Source organism: Sorex fumeus, unplaced genomic scaffold, assembly GCF_029834395.1.
Source record: "Sorex fumeus unplaced genomic scaffold, SorFum_2.1 ptg000048l, whole genome shotgun sequence".
Lineage (NCBI taxonomy): Eukaryota > Metazoa > Chordata > Mammalia > Eulipotyphla > Soricidae > Sorex > Sorex fumeus.
Window position 1 is genome coordinate 6,376,410 of NW_026606105.1, and position 17,732 is coordinate 6,394,141.

The 17,732-nt window shown below is 52.2% G+C and overlaps 1 protein-coding gene across 1 annotated transcript in view; it reads right to left on the reverse strand.

Annotated features, from left to right (window-relative positions):
- The window catches only part of AGK (acylglycerol kinase), a 71,150-nt gene that overhangs the window by 46,495 nt on the left and 6,923 nt on the right, over nucleotides 1-17,732 (reverse strand). The window contains exon 2 of the mRNA XM_056123911.1: nucleotides 16,705-16,827. Coding sequence (XP_055979886.1) covers nucleotides 16,705-16,805 — 101 coding nt within the window. The 5' untranslated portion in view covers nucleotides 16,806-16,827. The remainder of the gene's footprint in view (nucleotides 1-16,704; nucleotides 16,828-17,732) is intronic.

Sequence of the window (17,732 nt, forward strand, 5' to 3'; positions counted from 1 at the left end):
AAATGTGTTTGATCATTGTGTGACTGAAACTCAAACATGAAAGCTTCGTAACTGTATCTCACAGTGATTCAATAACAAATTAAAAAAAAAAAAAAGTCCATTCAAGTGCACTGCTAAGATGGGAAATTCCACATGGTTAACAGCTAAGGAAACCAACAGCCTGTCAAGAGAACCAACAATCTAGAGGAAAGAAGTAATAGCGGAGGCTGGAGAGACAGTACAGCGGGGAGGCATTTGTTCTGCCCCTGACCAACCCCAGTGTCCTCGCTGGCATCAAATACATCCCCTGAACCCCAGCAGCAGTGATCCCTGAGTACAGAATAAGGCCATAGAGGAGTCGCTGTGGCCACCGAACAAAACAAAAAGAAAAAGGGTCATTTCCCTTCTTTCAAGAACTCCTTTAGAGAGGCCATCAACGTTGGTGTTGATTTTGCTCTTTAGGGTTGAACTAAAAGGAATAAACATGAACTTTTGTTTCCTGCCTAGGAACAACCCCTGGGATACCCCTTTGTGGCCAGCGGGGAAGAGCCCTGAGCTCGGCTTCATCAGAAATGCCCATAGCATTGTCCTGCTGCCCAGGAAACCCGGGAGCGGCTCATGGGCACTCAGTGCCCATTACACCACACGCCAGCCCTGCATGCCAGCCCAGGGCAGCTCCTGGCAGCGAAGCCCACATGGGACTTTCCTCCTGGGCTCAGTCCACACCCGCCGGAGTGACCACGCCCAGGGCACAGGATGTCAGGAGAGATGCCGGCACCACCATACCCAGGAGCCACTGCTCCACTTCCTCTTCTTCCACACTCACTGTCCATGACTGTCCTAATGTCAACACACACACACACACACACCACAAATACACACATACCATAAACACACACACAGACACACCACAGACACATACACACATACCATAAATACACACACCATAAACACACATGCACACATCATAAGCATACACACACAGACACAAACACAGGCACACCATAAACACACACACAGGCACACCATAAACACACACACCATAAATACACATACCATAAACACACAGATACACCATAAATATACACAGACATACCATAAACACACACAGACACACCATAAACACAAACACACACACACACACACCATGAACTCACACACACATGAAAAGATAAACACATACCCACACCATGAGTACACACAAAGATGAGGTACCCCGTCCGGGGCACAAGCGAGTCAAACACGCAAAGCCAACACACAGCAGCCCTTTATACCTGGGCTCCATGATGTTTTTCACCTTCTGATGACACTACCAGCTCCAAGATTAGGGGTTCTGAAGTGACCTAGGCCCTGTCACTGTCCTCTCTGGCCTGGCTAATCCCCAAACCTAGCTTCCAGGCTACCTTGGGGTGTGCTTCTGGCCACCCCTTACCAGTACTCAGCCAAGACCTTGCTTCCCAGTTTTTCAAACATGGGATTACCCTGTGCATCCTGTCACCGACCTCACAAACACACCCTGTAGGACCTTCCCACAGCCCTCAGGGCTTCCCTAAGAAAGCTGGAGGGGGGGAGGTGGGGGGAAGGTGGTGTTGGGGGGCTAGTACGTATTGGGGGGTGAGCATGGGGAGAGGACAAGATGGGAACCAGGCTAGGGGCCCATCTCTGGACATGCTTCGCATGTGGAAGCCCCAACTAAACCCCTAACACCATATGACCCTCCAAGTGGGGTGCAGCTCCACACCCCACCCCCCAGCTCTATTGGGTGGTCCCTGAGAACATGCATCCTGCCCGCATCTCCTGCTCTAATCTCCCAGGTCCGCAGAGAAGGAAGAAAACAGCTAGAAGGGGCTGGAGTGGACTGGGAGGGTCCCCTCGTATTTTCCTGCCCCTGTGCTGGAAGTGAAATTTTCATAGCTGCCTCGTGATGAAGAATACTAACAAAGACCTCAGCTCTCTCGAGCTTACCAATTCTGAATTTATCAAAGTGTTACTCAAAATCAAAAGATTTTTTTTTTGATCATTAATTCCCAGAATTGAATGTGCCAAATGGGAGGCTGCTTGTGAAGAGCAGGGAAGACCGTGCGAGAGAGCCCCAAGGCGAGCCTGTTTAGATACTACAAAAGGAAATCTCATTACAATCAGGCTCCATTCTTTTAAACATCAAAAATGGTATTAACCATCTTAGATCGTGCGTTCCGTACCAAGCTGTTTGTCAAAATCAAACACATTCTCCAAGAAGAAAAACTTCTCCCTTTGTGACATTCTGATGGTCCGCGGTCGCACCGCTGCAAACCATTTCCAACGAGAAATTCCAGAAACGTTTCAGTAATGACAGCATTGTTGGAGCGGATGCAAAAATGACTTAAAATTCATACAGCAACCACCGAGTGCCAGGCATTCTGGCAGGGGCTTTCATAAACCTCTCGTCCTTGTAATTGTTTGCAAAGCGAGCGCAACACTCTCAGTTTACAGATGAGGGAGTCGAAGCTCGAGCAGGAGACAGGTAATACCTCAATGCCATCAGGCGATTTCTGAGAGGAGAGCTGGGCTCGAACCCAGCTGGAAAGCAAATACTTTTCCTTCTGAGCTTCGGACGTGCTGGCATGGCAGACGCACTCAAAATCTGGACTTGACAATGTTGTGAATCGCACTGTAACTTCCTAGTCTCGTCGACTACCAACGCAACATTAAGTTTTATATTCATAGCATTGTTTTTCTAAGTTGAGGCACAGTGGTCCTGAAAGCAGCTGGTGAAGCCGACCCAGTTCAGGTCGAGTTTGGAGGGGAACACAATGAACAAGATACACTCCTGGCCCAAAGGGGCAGAGTGCTTAGTGGCAGGGAGTGATTTTGGTCAGGACGGGCAGGATAGCCAGAGACGTGGATGAAAGAGGATGCCGTGCTGTCGTCTGGGCGATCCTGTTACAGAAACCTTACAAGTCTGTCCTCATTCTTCCTGAAACCGGCGTTTAGGAGAAAAGACGCAGTTCAACAGGTGCTCCTGCTGTGACCTGCCTTCCGTGCTCCATAAAAGGTGGGGAGAAGGTCTAACTCCATCCTTCAGGAACCAGACGAGACTTCTGCGCAAAAATGGGGAGGCAAATCTTGGCCGCAGAGGGGGCTGGAGTGATAGCACAGTGGGTAGGGCGTTTGCATTGCACACGGCTGACCTGGGTTCGATTCCCAGCATCCTGTATGGTCCCCCGAGCACCGCCAGGAGTAATTCCTGAGTGCATGAGCCAGGAGTAACCCCTGTGCATCGCTGGGTGTGAAAATTTTGGCCGCAGAAGACACCTGCCCCACCAGCTGAGTTGCTCGGGACAGAGTAGGCAGCATGCCTGGGGAGAAGAGACAGAGGAGGCTGGAGGAGTCAGCTGGGGGCCAGATGACCAAGGGCCCTGTTAAGTCACTTTTAGAACTTTTGGAGTCCAGCCCCAGGACCCTAAGGAGACAGGAGAGCTGAACGATGGGAGCAGACTGCACTGCAGGTGGGTCATCCTGGTTGTGGTGGGACCAAGGCAGGCGCCAGAGGGAAGACTTGCCTGCAGGCAGGGGAGGAGCCCCCAGGTCACACCCCCAGAACTGTCCACCGGCATCCTGTGCCTAGGCCCCACAGAGTACTCAGCCAGATGCTTGTGGGCTCCCTGGTCAAAGTGTACAAGCCCATGGCAGGGGTCTGTGTGCACCATTTCGGGAGAGCTTGGCCTCTGCTGAGACACAGGCAAGCGCCATGGCCTGTCCGTGGATACTGTGGCCATGTGTACAGGCACCCAGGCCAAGAGTGTGGGGGACCCGTGGTCATCACAACAGAGGGAAGACGAGGGGGTGGGGAGAGACTGCCGGAGACTCCTCGGGAAGGAAGTGATGTCAGAGAAGATGACAACTAGGACCCAGGAGGGGGCCGGGGAGGAGGGAGGAGGGAGCTGGGGGCCAGCTGGGGTTCAGGAGGAACTCTGAGGAGCTGGCTCCTGGGAATTCCAGGAAGGAAACAGTGCCTTCCTGCCCTTGAGCCTGCAGGGGTAGGTCAAATTCCCCAATGGAAGCCAGAGGGAATGCAGTTCTGAGAGAGGAAGCTGTGCTTGGCTGGAGCCTGGGGTTTGAGGTAACTGCCAGAGTCCAGGGCCGTAAACACACACAAACACGTACCGGAACTACGGGCAGGATGGACCAAGGACAAAAGGGACGAGGTTGAGGAAGAGGACCTCCCGTGTGGGCGAGCGAGCAGGGGGCCAAGCAGGAAGAGACACCTCCGGAATCACAAGTAAACAAGAGATTGGACCTTATTCAAAATCAAAGGGAAATGGTGGCAGAAATTTGAGTCTGGGGGAAAAATTAAATAGGTGACTTTATCTTATCCCTGTGATCTCCCTGATGCTGCTTCGACTCTGGGAAAAAGCAAAGCCAACAAGCTGAATTTCCCCCCGCAAGGATGGTATCTTTGGACCCACCCTGAAAACACTGGAAGTCCCCAAAGAAGACCACCAGATCCCCTTTTCTGCTCATTGTCGCTGTTACCCCAGGGTCAGAATGCCCTGAAGCTGCGAATCAGTGACCATCTGCTCTTCACGCAGCGCCCAGCAGACTCTTGGAGACAAAAGGGGCCCAATAAACGCCTGCAGTAAGTACCCAACATGTGCCAGGAGACGGGCAGCCCTGGGGGTAATCACCAGGGACATGGAGGGGGGAAGGTTGAGGGGAGAGCAAGCATGAGTATGCCCGGGGGTACCTGGGAAGACTGACAGCATGAGCACCCCTCTAAAACGCCTGAGCTCACATCAGTGGTGGGCGTGGTGCAGGAACACTGTACCCTCCAAAGCTGGACAACCATGGTAACTGACAATTCGTTTTTAAAAAGATCAAGAAAATCCTAACACAACAGAAAGCGGGGTGAGGAATTCCTTCCGGCAGCCCAGGGAGCCCCACAGGAAGAGGAGCAAGTCCCAGGGGCCACGTGTGGGCAGCAGAGCAACTCCAGGGAACGATGGAGGCACAGGAGTCTTCCCACGAGCGGAGAACACAGCAGCCAAAGCAACACCATGGCGCCACATGGCACCCACCGATGCCAACCTCTCCACGCCCGCCGTCTGTCCCCGTAGGGCACGGTCTCCGGAGAGGATCAAAGCTAAACGCAATTTAAAAGAGGTGCTAGCAAAGCAGACAGATGGGAAAAAGGGCCCCTGTAGATCTGCTCCGGGCTAAAATGTGGGTTCTTTGATGGGGGGGGGGGGGGGAGGTAGAAAAAATTAAAAGCTCTGGATTAGAAAATGAAAAAGCTGCTGATGTCACTCACCCGAGGCTTTAAAAGACCGTGAACGGAAAGGCGGCATGCTCTCAATTTATTCCGAGCTGTACATGTTTTATTTATTACTTTAGGACTGCAGAATAAGATGTTATTGACATAACAACTTTACGCCGAGAGAAAAATCACACGGATCCATCCTGCTCCCCGCACCCCACGCCTGGCAAAAGTTATTCCCCACCACTATCTGGAGGCAAATTGTTCCACAATTTCTACCGCCTGCTTTTTCCCTCGGTGCATGCAGTTTTTTTATTTTTGCTTTACACAGAACAAATTTCAGGTTTTTGAGATTTTGAACAACCTTGTCCTCTGATCTGCGTTTGCTGGGGAGAATCCTCCCCTACCAGGCTGGTAGGGATGCCCGTGGCTCTGCGGGGCACAGCGGGCTGGTGTGGGAACGGGAGCAAAGACGATGATGACAGTCAGAGAAGTGAGGCTTCTGGGGGTGGTGAGGCTCCTGGTGGTAGTGAGGTGTGGAGCTTTCTCGAAGGCCATTTCCTTCAGGGAGAAAAGCCCAGAGACGCACGTCCCCACCTGTGCGATTAGGGAGGCAACGCAGCTGCGGAGTGAGAAGGCGGGAGCTGTCCTGGACCCTGTGGGCCGGGAGGTGGCAGGAGGTGGACAGCACAACACAAGCCTCATATCTGAGAATCCCCGGGTTCAATCCTGAGCACTGCCACCACCAAAGAAAGAGCAACGTGCATGTGGAAAAGGGGGAAACAGGAGGTGTGAGAGGTTAGAGATGCGACAGGCATCAGTAAAGACACTCAACTTTTTGTTTGTTTTTGTTTTAGGGTCACACTCAGTCGGGGGAGTTTTCTTAAGGACCTGTGGGGAGAAAGGCCCAGAGAAGCACACCCCTGGCTCTATGCTCAGGGACCACTCATGGAGGGGACCAAGGGGACTGCATGTGGTGCCTAGGATTGAACTAGGTCAAGGCAAATGTCCAACCCGCTGGACTATCTCTCTGGCCCAAAACACGGTTGATTTTTAAAAGGATTTTTGGAAGTTCTGGCGTGGACCTTCATGTGACCACAGGCCAGCTCGTCTCTTCTTATCCAGGCCTCCCTCCCCACCCCCTGAGGTGCCACCTGCTTCTTTGTGGGTTTCTATCTTCATATCTCAGCAGAGCGCAATGAGATAAAGAAGTCCCCTCGTTGTGGGTGAAAATATAAAGCTTGAGAAAGAAATCCTAATAATGATCTTCTAGTAAGTGGTAACTGTCTTCACTTCAGTGCCCCTCAGGGGTGCATGAAAGAGGATAGAGAGAGGGGAGTTAGAAAAGTATCATCACTATTGTGATGGTAGAATTTCAGGAAAAGGCAGACACAGTTAACAAAGCACCATCAAACATGAAGGCCAAAGGTGGCACAGCACCCCTTCCAGCCACACTTAGTCAGAGGTAGACCAGATGCCCGCTGAAGGTTGCACTCAAGTGTTACTTCCTAGTGCATTTCTTTGGCTGATGGTTATTAACAATGCAAGGATTTATGTACTTTTTGCTTGTTGGGGTGCCAGACCCAGCAGTGTTCAAGGCTTTCTCCTGGCTCTGTGTGCAGGGGACAAGTACGGGTTACCAGGGATCAAACCAGGGTTGACCGCAAAGCAAGCACCTTTGCCCTGCACTATCTCTCCAGTTCCAAGATATACATTCTCAGTAAGGGAAATCAAGAACGCTTCCTCATGGCTATGTGTACCAAAAGAGGAAGAGGGGAGGGGCTGGAGCAATAGCACAGCGGGTAGGGCATTTGCCTTGCACGCGGCCGACCCAGGTTCGATTCCCAGCATCCTATATGGTCCCCTGAGCACCGCCAAGGGTGATTCCTGAGTGAAGAGTCAGGAGTAACCTCTGTGCATCACTGGGTGTGACCCAAAAAGAAAAAAAAAAGAGGAAGAGGGGAAAAAGGAGGAGAGAAGGGAAGAGAGCAAGGAAATCAATCAAGGCCATAGTCAGCAAGAACAAGTAACTCACCAGGCGCTGAAATGAAAAAATCTGGTGAAAATAGCTACACTGAGGAATGAGCCAGCACAAAAGGGGTTGTGGAAACTGATGTCTCGACAGAGTTGCGCCTCCGGACAGGCCTCACTGTAAACAGGCTCTATCCCCTTTAGGAGAATGTAGGTGTGGGGTCTGCCCCTGAGCCACAAAGCTACCCACAAGGTAACCGTGGCTTCCGGTACACGGACAGCCACTTTCCGGTCTGCAACCGTTTTTACTAACCATAAATTTTTTTTATCAAAGCATAAAAAGCCCTGCAGCAACCGGGCAAAGAAAATAAATGCTGGTTAGCAAAGACACACATGTCCAAGTTCAAACTCACACGCTGAATCCCCACAGCTGGGAGAGTCTCGAGCACTAATGAGTTCAGGGCTGCTCAGCTCCCCGGACACCCCTTGAGCTCCACCAGTTACAGACCATATTACGAACATTCTGTTAGTGCACTGCAGCAGGTGCATGTCTCATGTGGGCAAAGACACCCACGTGCGTGTGCGCGTGCGCACACACACACACACACACGCACACACGCACGCACACACACAAAGGCACTCAGATGCCCTTGCTAGTCCACCTCTATCCCAGGAGTCTGTAAGCTGCTCGCTTAGTCTGGGTACCTGCTGGTGTGAGACAGCCACAGCACTCGCTCACCCACCCGACCCTTAAGAGTCTTCTCTCCTGAGTCTGCTTTGTGCTGTGGTAGTGATCTGGTTCGGGAGCTTTTGCTGTGGGGCTAGGGGGGAGCCGTTCCAAAGCCACACACAGGCAGGGTGCATCCCGGCTGCTCAGTCAGTCTTCTGCTTTGATTCCGTTCCCTCGTGGCCCTGCCACCAGATGCGAACACAGTCAACAGAACACGGGCCCTGAGGGTCACCTGAGGTGGCGGCTGGTCCCAGAGGCGGCAGCAGGCTTAGGACAAAGCCCAGCTACCCCACATTCTGACCGATACCCTTGGGGGCCAGACACAGGCTCCCCGTCTTCTAAGAGTAGTTCTGCCAGCTCTCACTTGATGCTTATTCTTCCATGAGGTGGGAAAGAGACCCCGAACCTCCTTCCTCGGGTCTGACCCTGCATCGGACCGGCCCGTCCTATGTGGAATGAGTGGGCAAGTCGCTGTGGCCAAGCCAGAGGGGCCTCCTGAGTACTTCCCTGGGCTTTACACTACTCAGTACCGCCCAGGAAATGACAAGAAGCATCCCTGGGCGGGTCTCGCCTCTCCCAGCTCAGCATCCAGAACCCAACACACACACACACACACACACACACACACACACACACACACACACACACACACCCCTTGTACAGGCAAGTGAAACGCCACCATTTCCCTTCAGCCTTATGTCTGCACCAGGAGATGGAGAAGGTCGTACTCTTCACTCGGCACCCGGGGGCGCGATTCCTCAGCCACTGGGCCAAGATTCTAGTCCACACACACCCTGAGGTCTCCACATATTCAGGTTTTCCTTTACATTTTCCTACTCACTCGTTTTCACCAACACCCCCATGCAACTTCCGAGGCATGCACACTCCCCCCCCCCCCCACACACACACACACCTTGCACAGGTAAGTGAAACACCATTTCCCTTCAGCTTTACGTCTGCACGCTATGAAGGTCAAGCACATAGCGAGCATCAGCTGGACACGAGGTGCTATACAGTACCCAGCAGCTGTTTGGAACCAGCACCAGCAGAGAGAGTCCCATCTCTTTCCCGCCCAACTGGTGAGAACATTCCCTGGAAAAAGGTGTGTGAGGTCACTTGGACTCCAGGAAAGAGCAGAGCTGGGCAGCTCTGGACCTTGAAGGTGAGCAGACAGTGGCCACTCTGGTCACATTCTCTGCTGTCCTCTACACGAAACGTTTGCTGGAGCCAGTTATGCCCCAGAGGGGGATTCATTTCAACATCAGCTACAACCATTCTGCCCAAAGCACTTGGTTTGACTGAGCCACTGGTGCAAACTGCCCTTAAAATGACGTAGACTCCCCCCACAGTTACATAAATTGCCCCACCCCGCTCAGAGAAACGAAACAGAATGTCCTGCCTTTTCATTTCTGTCTCCAGCCTCCACTGAAAATAAGTATACAGGAGGAAGAAAAGTAAATGTAATTTCTTTAATGAATAAAAATCTGTTTTTAAATAATCTGACAAAAGAGCTGAAAGGGAACAATAATTAAACTTCACTGCACTTATAAAAAGAAAGGTTCTCCTATTCCCCACCGAATCTGGGCTGACAGGCATGTTATTTAATTGCCCGCAAATGAGCCGCTTTAAACAGCACCTATTAATATCCCCAATTTCAGCGGGGAGAGAGAGAGAGAGAGAGAGAGAGAGAGAGAGAGAGCTGAAACTTGAAATGACTAAAATGTAAAACAAACCACTGTCTTAAAGTCACAGGAAATCTGAAAGGAGGAAAGCTCCCCACCCTTCAGAGCCCCTGCCGCCTCCCGACACACACACACACACACACACACACACACACACACACACACACACACCTGCTGCAGCCACATTGCAGCTGCAGAGGAAATGTCAGCATTGTCAGAAAGCCCAGAGACGCTGGGAAACAAAGCAGGAGGCACCACCGAAAACATCACTGGCACCCAGAGAGCAATCCCGGGCGAGTCAAGCACTGCTGGGGCCTGGTCTCCCTAAGCAGGGGGAAAGACTCAACTCAGATGGGGAGAATCACAACTCCTCCTCCTCCATCTCCTCCTGCTCCCCCTCCTCCTTCTCCTGCTCCTCCTCCTGCTCCTCCTCCTCCAGCTCCCCCTCCTCCCACTCCCCCTCCTCCTCCTGCTCCTCCTGCTATTCCTCCTCCTGCTCCTCCTCCTCCAGCTCCCCCTCCTCCCGCTCCCCCTCCTCCTCCTGCTCCTCCTGCTGTTCCTCCTCCTGCTCCTCCTCCTCCCACTCCCCCTCCTCCTGCTCCTCCTCCTCCCACTCCCCCTCCTCCTGCTCCTCCTCCTTCTCCTGCTCCTCCTCCTGCTCCTCCTCCAGCTCCCCCTCCTCCCGCTCCCCCTCCTCCTCCTGCTCCTCCTGCTGTTCCTCCTCCTGCTCCTCCTCCTCCCACTCCCCCTCCTCCTGCTCCTCCTCCTCCCACTCCCCCTCCTCCTGCTCCTCCTCCTGCTGCTGCTGCTCCTCCTGCTCTGCCACAGTCCCCTGGCCACCCGCCCTACTCTGTACCGCCAGGATCCAGGTCTTAAGCCCCAAAGGTTTTCTCCAACCTGCGTCCCCCTCCCGACTCCCACGTGCATCTGGTCGCGGTAAGCAGTTGACGCTCTCACAGGGTGAGCGGCCCAGTCCCGGGCACCTGACAGGCACTGGCTCCTTACATCCTTGCAGCGAACCTCATGCTGGTCCCCACCCCAACACAGAGGCTGAGGTGCAGCCGACAGATCACAGAAGGCAGCTGCCCTCACTGGGGTGGCCACTGCCTCGCTCCGTGGTTCAGGACGGCCTCTCTGGGTCAGCTCTGGAAACAGCCTCCCCACCATGCCCCTTGTCGGCCCCAGTGTCCCTGGGTCGGGCACAGGCTAAACTTTCAAGCCCCGGGCCATTTTTCTCGGGACATTCTCCCCTCCAGAAACATCTCCAACTGAGTCTTCCCCACTCACGCCAAACTCCACACTCTGTAGACACGGCGGCGTCAAGACACGGCAGTGGCTCCGCCATCTGCTGGAAAGACACCACCCTGCAGGGGGAGCCCTGCTCTGCCTGTCTCCAGTGTGCCCCGCTCACTCAGAGGCCATACTGGGGGTGAAGCCTTCTCAGATGAGGACAGGCTAAGGGGAGCGGAAACGGCCCTGTGGGCTGAGTGCAGGCCCTCAAGACAGGAGCCCAGGCCTGACCCCAGCACTGCAGTCGCCCAAGCAGGAAGGGGCCCCAAGCATTGCTGCAAACACACACACACACACACACACACACACACACACACACACACAATAAAGGGCAGGACGAGTCCAAGGAGAGCACCAGCACTCCTCCTGGCTGAGAGGTACTTGGTCCTGCGCAGGTAGCGGGACTTGCTCGGAGCAACAGTTCAGGGAGAGGCTGAGAGGAGAGGCAGGGCCACCCAGCTGCTGACATGGGGACGCTCACAGCTGTCCCACCTCTTAGCCTCTCAAAATCCATTTTGTTTGGGGGCCACATCTAGCAGTGCTCAGGACTTACTCCTGACTGTGCTCAGGATTCACTCCTGGTGGTGTTCAGGGGACACAGGCAGGGCCGGGGGATGGATCCCAGGTCAGCTGCGTCAAGTGTCCTACCTACTGTAGGATCCCTCCAGTCCTGTTACTGGCCCTTTGCTCTGGTTCTGATGCTGGAGGGAAGGATCCTTCCGCTGGGCCCACCTGCAGCGCCAGGTCCTCCCTCTCCTGAACAGGCAGCACATGATGCCAGGTCCTTTATGATGAGCCACATGAAGACACACACACACACACACACACACACATACACACACGTGTGCCCAGGGAGCATTCATGCCAAGAAAGTCAGCTTAACTGAGTCTAACTGAGCCTCCCACACCAGTGCTCTGTGGGTCTTCACATGCCCACAGTCGCCGGGGAGCCGGGTTAAGCTGCAGACCCAGGCCCTGAGTCTGGAGTGCGGCCGAGAACCTGCCCTTCTCAGGGGCTCCAGGGCAAGGCCTGAGCTGTAGGGCCAGGGCTGCGCGTTCAACAGCAAAGCTCGGCGAGGACCTTGTTGACAGTTTCTCAGACCCAAGGGAGAGAGGGCACTGAAGCAGCAGGGCTGGGAGGCCGACTGAAGCATTGAAGGACGTGTCCAAAATACAGGAACAGAGAAGGATACATTAGCACTTAAAAAAAAAATTCGCAGTGAACGCGACAGGTGAGCACCTTTATTTAAAGATTCCTAAGGGGAATAAGGCTTTATTTAAAGATTCCCATCTTTAAATAAAAACAGAATCAGAATTACTGAGGCTTCTTTCTGCCTCTACAAACAGGAGCTCAACCTAGCATGGATAACTGCATGGAAATTGGTCACCAAAACTGGAGCAGGAACATTTCTACAAGCTGGGGACAGAGCTGCCTGGTGCCCAAAATAAATAGAAAGGAGGAGGGGCTGGTAGATAGGATTAAGGGTTAAGTTGAGGGTCTGGAATGACAGTACAGAGGGGAAGACACTTAGGATGCCAAAATATGTTGGTGTGATCTGGGCAAAACCATAGAAGTATTTAGGGAGATCAGGAGCAATGTAAACAGAGCGGGTGCTGGAGAACACAGCAGATGTTTAACTGGGCCAGGTTCACGATAACAGCACCATGATGGGAGTACTTATTAAAGACAAGTACTTGTGGATAGGCTGATGGGCAGAGTAACTGGGCCTGGCTTTAAAATCCGGAACATCTACACTGCACACAAGCGGAGCTGCTCATTAGTGTGTCCTGGGAACTGTGATGGCCCCCATGACGTTCGCAACAATACTGGAATAGACGAGTGAAGAGAGAGTGAGGGGCTGTGGAGACAGACGCGCAGAGGAGAGAGCACATACGTGGCATACGTGGGAGCCTGAGTTCCAGCCCCAAGTGCCACAGTTTCCTGAGCACACCTGGGTCCAGCAGTGACTCTTCAGGCCTGCACAGGGAGGCCACATTGCCAGGGGAGGTTCAGGCCCCCTAAGCACTTCTTGGGGGGACCTCAGCTCTGCCCTCCCCGATCCCCCAACACACGCACAGACACACACACAATAGAAGTTGTTAAATGAAAATGACATACCTGCCCCGGAAATGGAAATGACACATGCAGCAAGTGGCAAGGGCAAGTCTGGCCCGAGGGGAGCCTGATCTGCAGGACAATACCAGGGTGCCCACCTGTGCCATGAGGGCGGGTACCAGAGACAGGCTCAGCTCTGGGCTTCCCCTGGCTCATGCCCTGAGCCTCAGGGCAGTTGGAGGGGTTGTGAGGGGTCTGCTCTCACTCAGACATCTTTGCAATGCTTGAGGCAAATCTCTTGGGGCTAATTCCTGGAGTAGGAACTGCACCGGACTATGAGCCTTGAGGGAGTAACAGCCATCACTGCAAGTTCATAAAGGCCAGAGGTACAACGAGTCAGCAGATGCCAGTGCTCAGAGGCCTAGCCCACAGCAAGGCTGTTAGGAGCCTTAGCCAAGTTCTCAGTGGAACCCATTCCCACCCCTTTCCTACTTCTGGTGGTCTTGATCACAGGACTCTGACGTGGGCATCTCCCAATGGCAGTGAAAACCAATACACAGTCATCAAGATTAATGTTCTGATGTTCAGCGGGAAAACAACCTCAGCTATCAATAGAACCCGGGGCCCGAGGCATCGTGCAGTTGTTATAGTCACAGGGTCCTTGTCAATTTAAGGTGGGGGGATTTATGATGCTGATAGTATTTAAGCACCTGCAAGGAGGTATCAGGGATTTGGAAGTAAACTGAAAGCCCAGAAGCTCCAGAGGCAAAAGCAGAAGGAGCTGGGTCATGAGCCAAGGGGTGCAGGCCTGCGACCCAGAGGACTCAGCAGGGGAGGCGACTGTGGACTGGATGAGGGGACCCGGGACCCCGTGCGGGGAAGAGCCAGCACCCATCGGAGACAGCAGCGCGGACACGGTTTCTGGCTGTGACGGCCAGCACCCTGCTCTGTTTTGGCTGTTTTCCGTCTGCCCATAAACTCTCCCTTTCCAGACTGTCTCGTCACACGGGCAAGGTGACATGAATCAAGGAGCAGACCCGAGCAGACCATCTGGCAGAGCCTCGCCTTCCTTCCCCCCAGCCCGCTGTCAAATCACTCTGCTCCCTGCCACACTTTGTACCCACAGAGCAGCAAGTATTTATTCTAGCAATTCACCAGGGTGACAAGCCTCTGTCCTTGGTGCCCGGAGAGCTGGCATGCAGGCATGCTAACATCCCTCGTGACAACAGCAGGTACCTAGGATCCCATTTTACAGATGAGCCTGAGGCGTGGGGGCGCCCAGGGTCCTGGGCTGGGAACTGGCCGTCCTCACTGACTGCAGAGGAAATTCACACAACACGCCTCCTTCTCTTGCTCCTCTCACTCGAGGACTCCTGGCCAATAAATGGGCCGAGGCGAACAGGAGGAATGGAACAAGCTGGACCCCCATCTCTCCCAGGGCGGCCTGGCAGCCTGGGAAGGGAGGCTGAAGGGAATGAGCCGCCAGAAACTCATGTTCTTCACCAGAGCAGGGTCATCCCCGCCATCTCAACCGCTCTCACGGGGATGCTGCCACCGGTGGGGGAGTGACTCAGGGAAAAGAGCAAAGAGGTTTCCCCCAAAACCTGGAGGATGGAGAGGATTTCCCAGCGGAGAAGAAAAATCCAGTGGCAGGGTCAGTGATGGAATTCATGCTCTCAGTATTTGAGGCCTGGCTCTAAAACACACACACACACACACACACACACACACACACACACACACAGCAATGGTGGAATAAAGCCTGCAATTAACTAAATCCCCAGCTTCACACACACACACACACACACACACACACACACACAAAGAAAAATACACTAATAACAGGAATAAAGCCTACAATTAAATAATTCCTGCCAAAGGCAGAACCCCCCCCAAAATGAGATAAAAACATGATATTTTGTTCCAGTGGATTGCGAAAAATAAATTTTTTTAAGAGCAAACTAGAATTTATTCTATTAAACCGTGGCCAATTTTTTAATATCTTAAAAATCAACATTAAGATACAGTCAACAATTATATGAATTCTCGATCAGGAGTTATTATTATTTCTCTTCGGAGAAAAAAGTCAGACACATTTAACAAAACTTTAATTGCTTTCTCAAGGGCTGAGCCCGGCAAGCTCCCCATGGCATATTCGATATGCCAAAAACAGTAACGATAACAGTTTTCATTCTCCTGACCCTGAAAGAGCCTCCAATCGTTGGGAAAGACGAGTCAGGAAAGGCTGCTAAAATCTCAGGGCTGGGAGGAGTGGAGACGTTACTGGTGCCCGCTCGAGTAAATCGACGAACAACGGGACGACAGTGATACAGTGATAATTGTTTTCGAGAAATGTAGTAGTGGGAAAATGTAGAAATGAGAATAAAATACTACGTTCACTCTTCTTAGAGCGATAGCACAGCGGGTAGGGCGTTCGCCTTACAAGCGGCCAACATGGCCGACCCGAGTTCGATTCCTCCGCCCCTCTCTGAGAGCCTGGCAAGCTACCGAGAGTATTCGATATGCCAGACACAGTAACAACAAAGTCTCCAATGGAGACGTTACTGGGCCCGCTCAAGCAAATCGACGATCAACGGGAGGGCCTTTACCTTTACCTTTACTCTTCTTAGAACCAGAAATAAATACCTTAAAGATTTCTAACAATAGTAAATGCAGTATGCCACACCGGGCACTGCTCAAGGCTTACTCCTGGTGGGGCAAAGGGGCACGGGGCACTAGATGGGGTGGTGGCAAATTAACCTAAGTTGACTGTGTGTAAGGCAAGTGCCCCATCCACTATACTATCTCTCTAACCTGGGTGTATTACCATATAAACACTTTTTATTTTTTTATTTTTATTGAATCACTGTGAGATAACTTCTCAGAATCTGTATTGCAAACCACAATGTCTAAGAGAGAGAATGGGGGAAAAACTTTTTTTTTTTTTTCAATTTCTGGGTTTAAGTTCCAGGCTCGGCACTCAAAAATTATTCCTAGCAGTGCTCAGGGGACCATATGGGTTGCCAAGGACCAAAGTCAGTGGAGCACAGACAAGGCAAGAGCCTCACCTGCTATACTCTCTCCAGCCATTCACTGAGCTCTTAAGGCCCTTTAAGCTCTCACATATCCGGCCACGTTTAATAAGACTAATAAAACCAACTTTCCCCCGAGTTCCTTTTTCAAACAAAATGTTTGAGAGTCTCTCTCGCTTAAGCCACTTAGGCTAATGGGATAAAATTCAGTAAGTGTCCAGCAGCAGCGGTGAGAAGAGATCTGAGGGAACAACCCTCCACGATATGGTATCCCAACCCATCTGGTCAACGTGGAAGGTGACCTTGAGCTCTCCAGGCTGGACTGCAGTTTCTTCACATCTGATCTCACTACTCTAAATCCACTGAACTGTGAGTATTGATAGCTATCTAGATCCAATAGTCTAGAACTGGTTACAAGAAGCAACTTTCTCTCAATTTAACTTGTTTTGTTTGGGGGGGGCCAGACCTGGCGATGCTCAGGGGTTACTCCTGGCTCTGCACTCAGGAATCACTCCTGGCAGTGCTCAGGGCACCAGATGGGATGCCAGGTATTGAACCCGGGTCAGTGGCAGTGTGCAAGGCAAGCGCCCTCCCGGCTGTACTATCACTCCAGCCCTTATTTTAACACTTATTTTTTCTTTTACACCACCGTGTTTATAGAGCTGAGCAGAGCACAAGAGGGCTTTTGGGCAGATGCTGTCGAAGGGAGAGGCAGACAACCATTCTTACCAGTGTTTTCCATAGAGCCAATGGCTCCCCCAAGCCAGCAGGCAGACCCCCGCTGTAGTTTTCTTCCAGTGGTTTCGGAGCGTTTTGAAGAACACAGTCATCTTCTCCGAGGGATGTGCCAGGCTAGTAGAGGCAGAAAAAGAAAAATATTACCCAAGGAAATGGTTTAAGGATGCTCACTCAGTCTCTCATCCTCCCCACCCCTGACCCACCTGCCTACCTCTTCTCCTTCCTTTCTTCTCCTTTTCCACCTCACCTACACTATTTCCCCTTTTCTCATCACCTCCTCAAGCAGAAGTGAAGTGAACAGGGAGGAGATTCCAGGCTCCCTCCTGCTGATTCTCTCTCCCCCACTCCTTCTCTCATTTTTGTGCTCCTCCTGCTTATGTTCTCTCTCTCTCTCTCTCTCTCTCTCTCTCTCTCTCTGCCACATCCAGTGATGCTCAGGGGTTACTCTTATCTCTGCACTCAGGGATCACTCCTGTTGATGCTTGGGAAAGCAGATCTGATGCCAGGATCAGACCTGGGTCAGTCACTGTAACCTCTATACTATCTCTCCAGCCTACTTTCTCTCTAGAGTCTCACTACACCATAGATTATTTGTTCATTCAATATATGTAAAGGACTCCACAACAAATTAAGTATGTCAAGGGCTTTATTCAAACTAGACAGTTCTAAAATGATGACTCGTCAGGTGGCTCGTCAGATGGCTCCAGGCTTTGCATGGAGGAGCCCGGGGTGATCCCCAGCACCACACGGTCCTCCCAGCACTGCCCAAAACAGTGGGGCTCCAAAACAAACACCAGGCTCTTAGTAGGGAAATAAGTAGAAGAACTGCACATGGCTGTGTAACATGGCACTTTCTGGAAGACTTCTAAAGTACAAAGAGCGATCACCACAGTAATAAGACTAACCCAGGACACTCGTGAAACTCAGTTTATTATGGTTTGGGGGCCACAGAGCTTGTGGTGGTGCTCTGGGGTTCCTCCTGGCTCTGCACTCAGGAGTCACTCTTGGTGGGGCTCAGG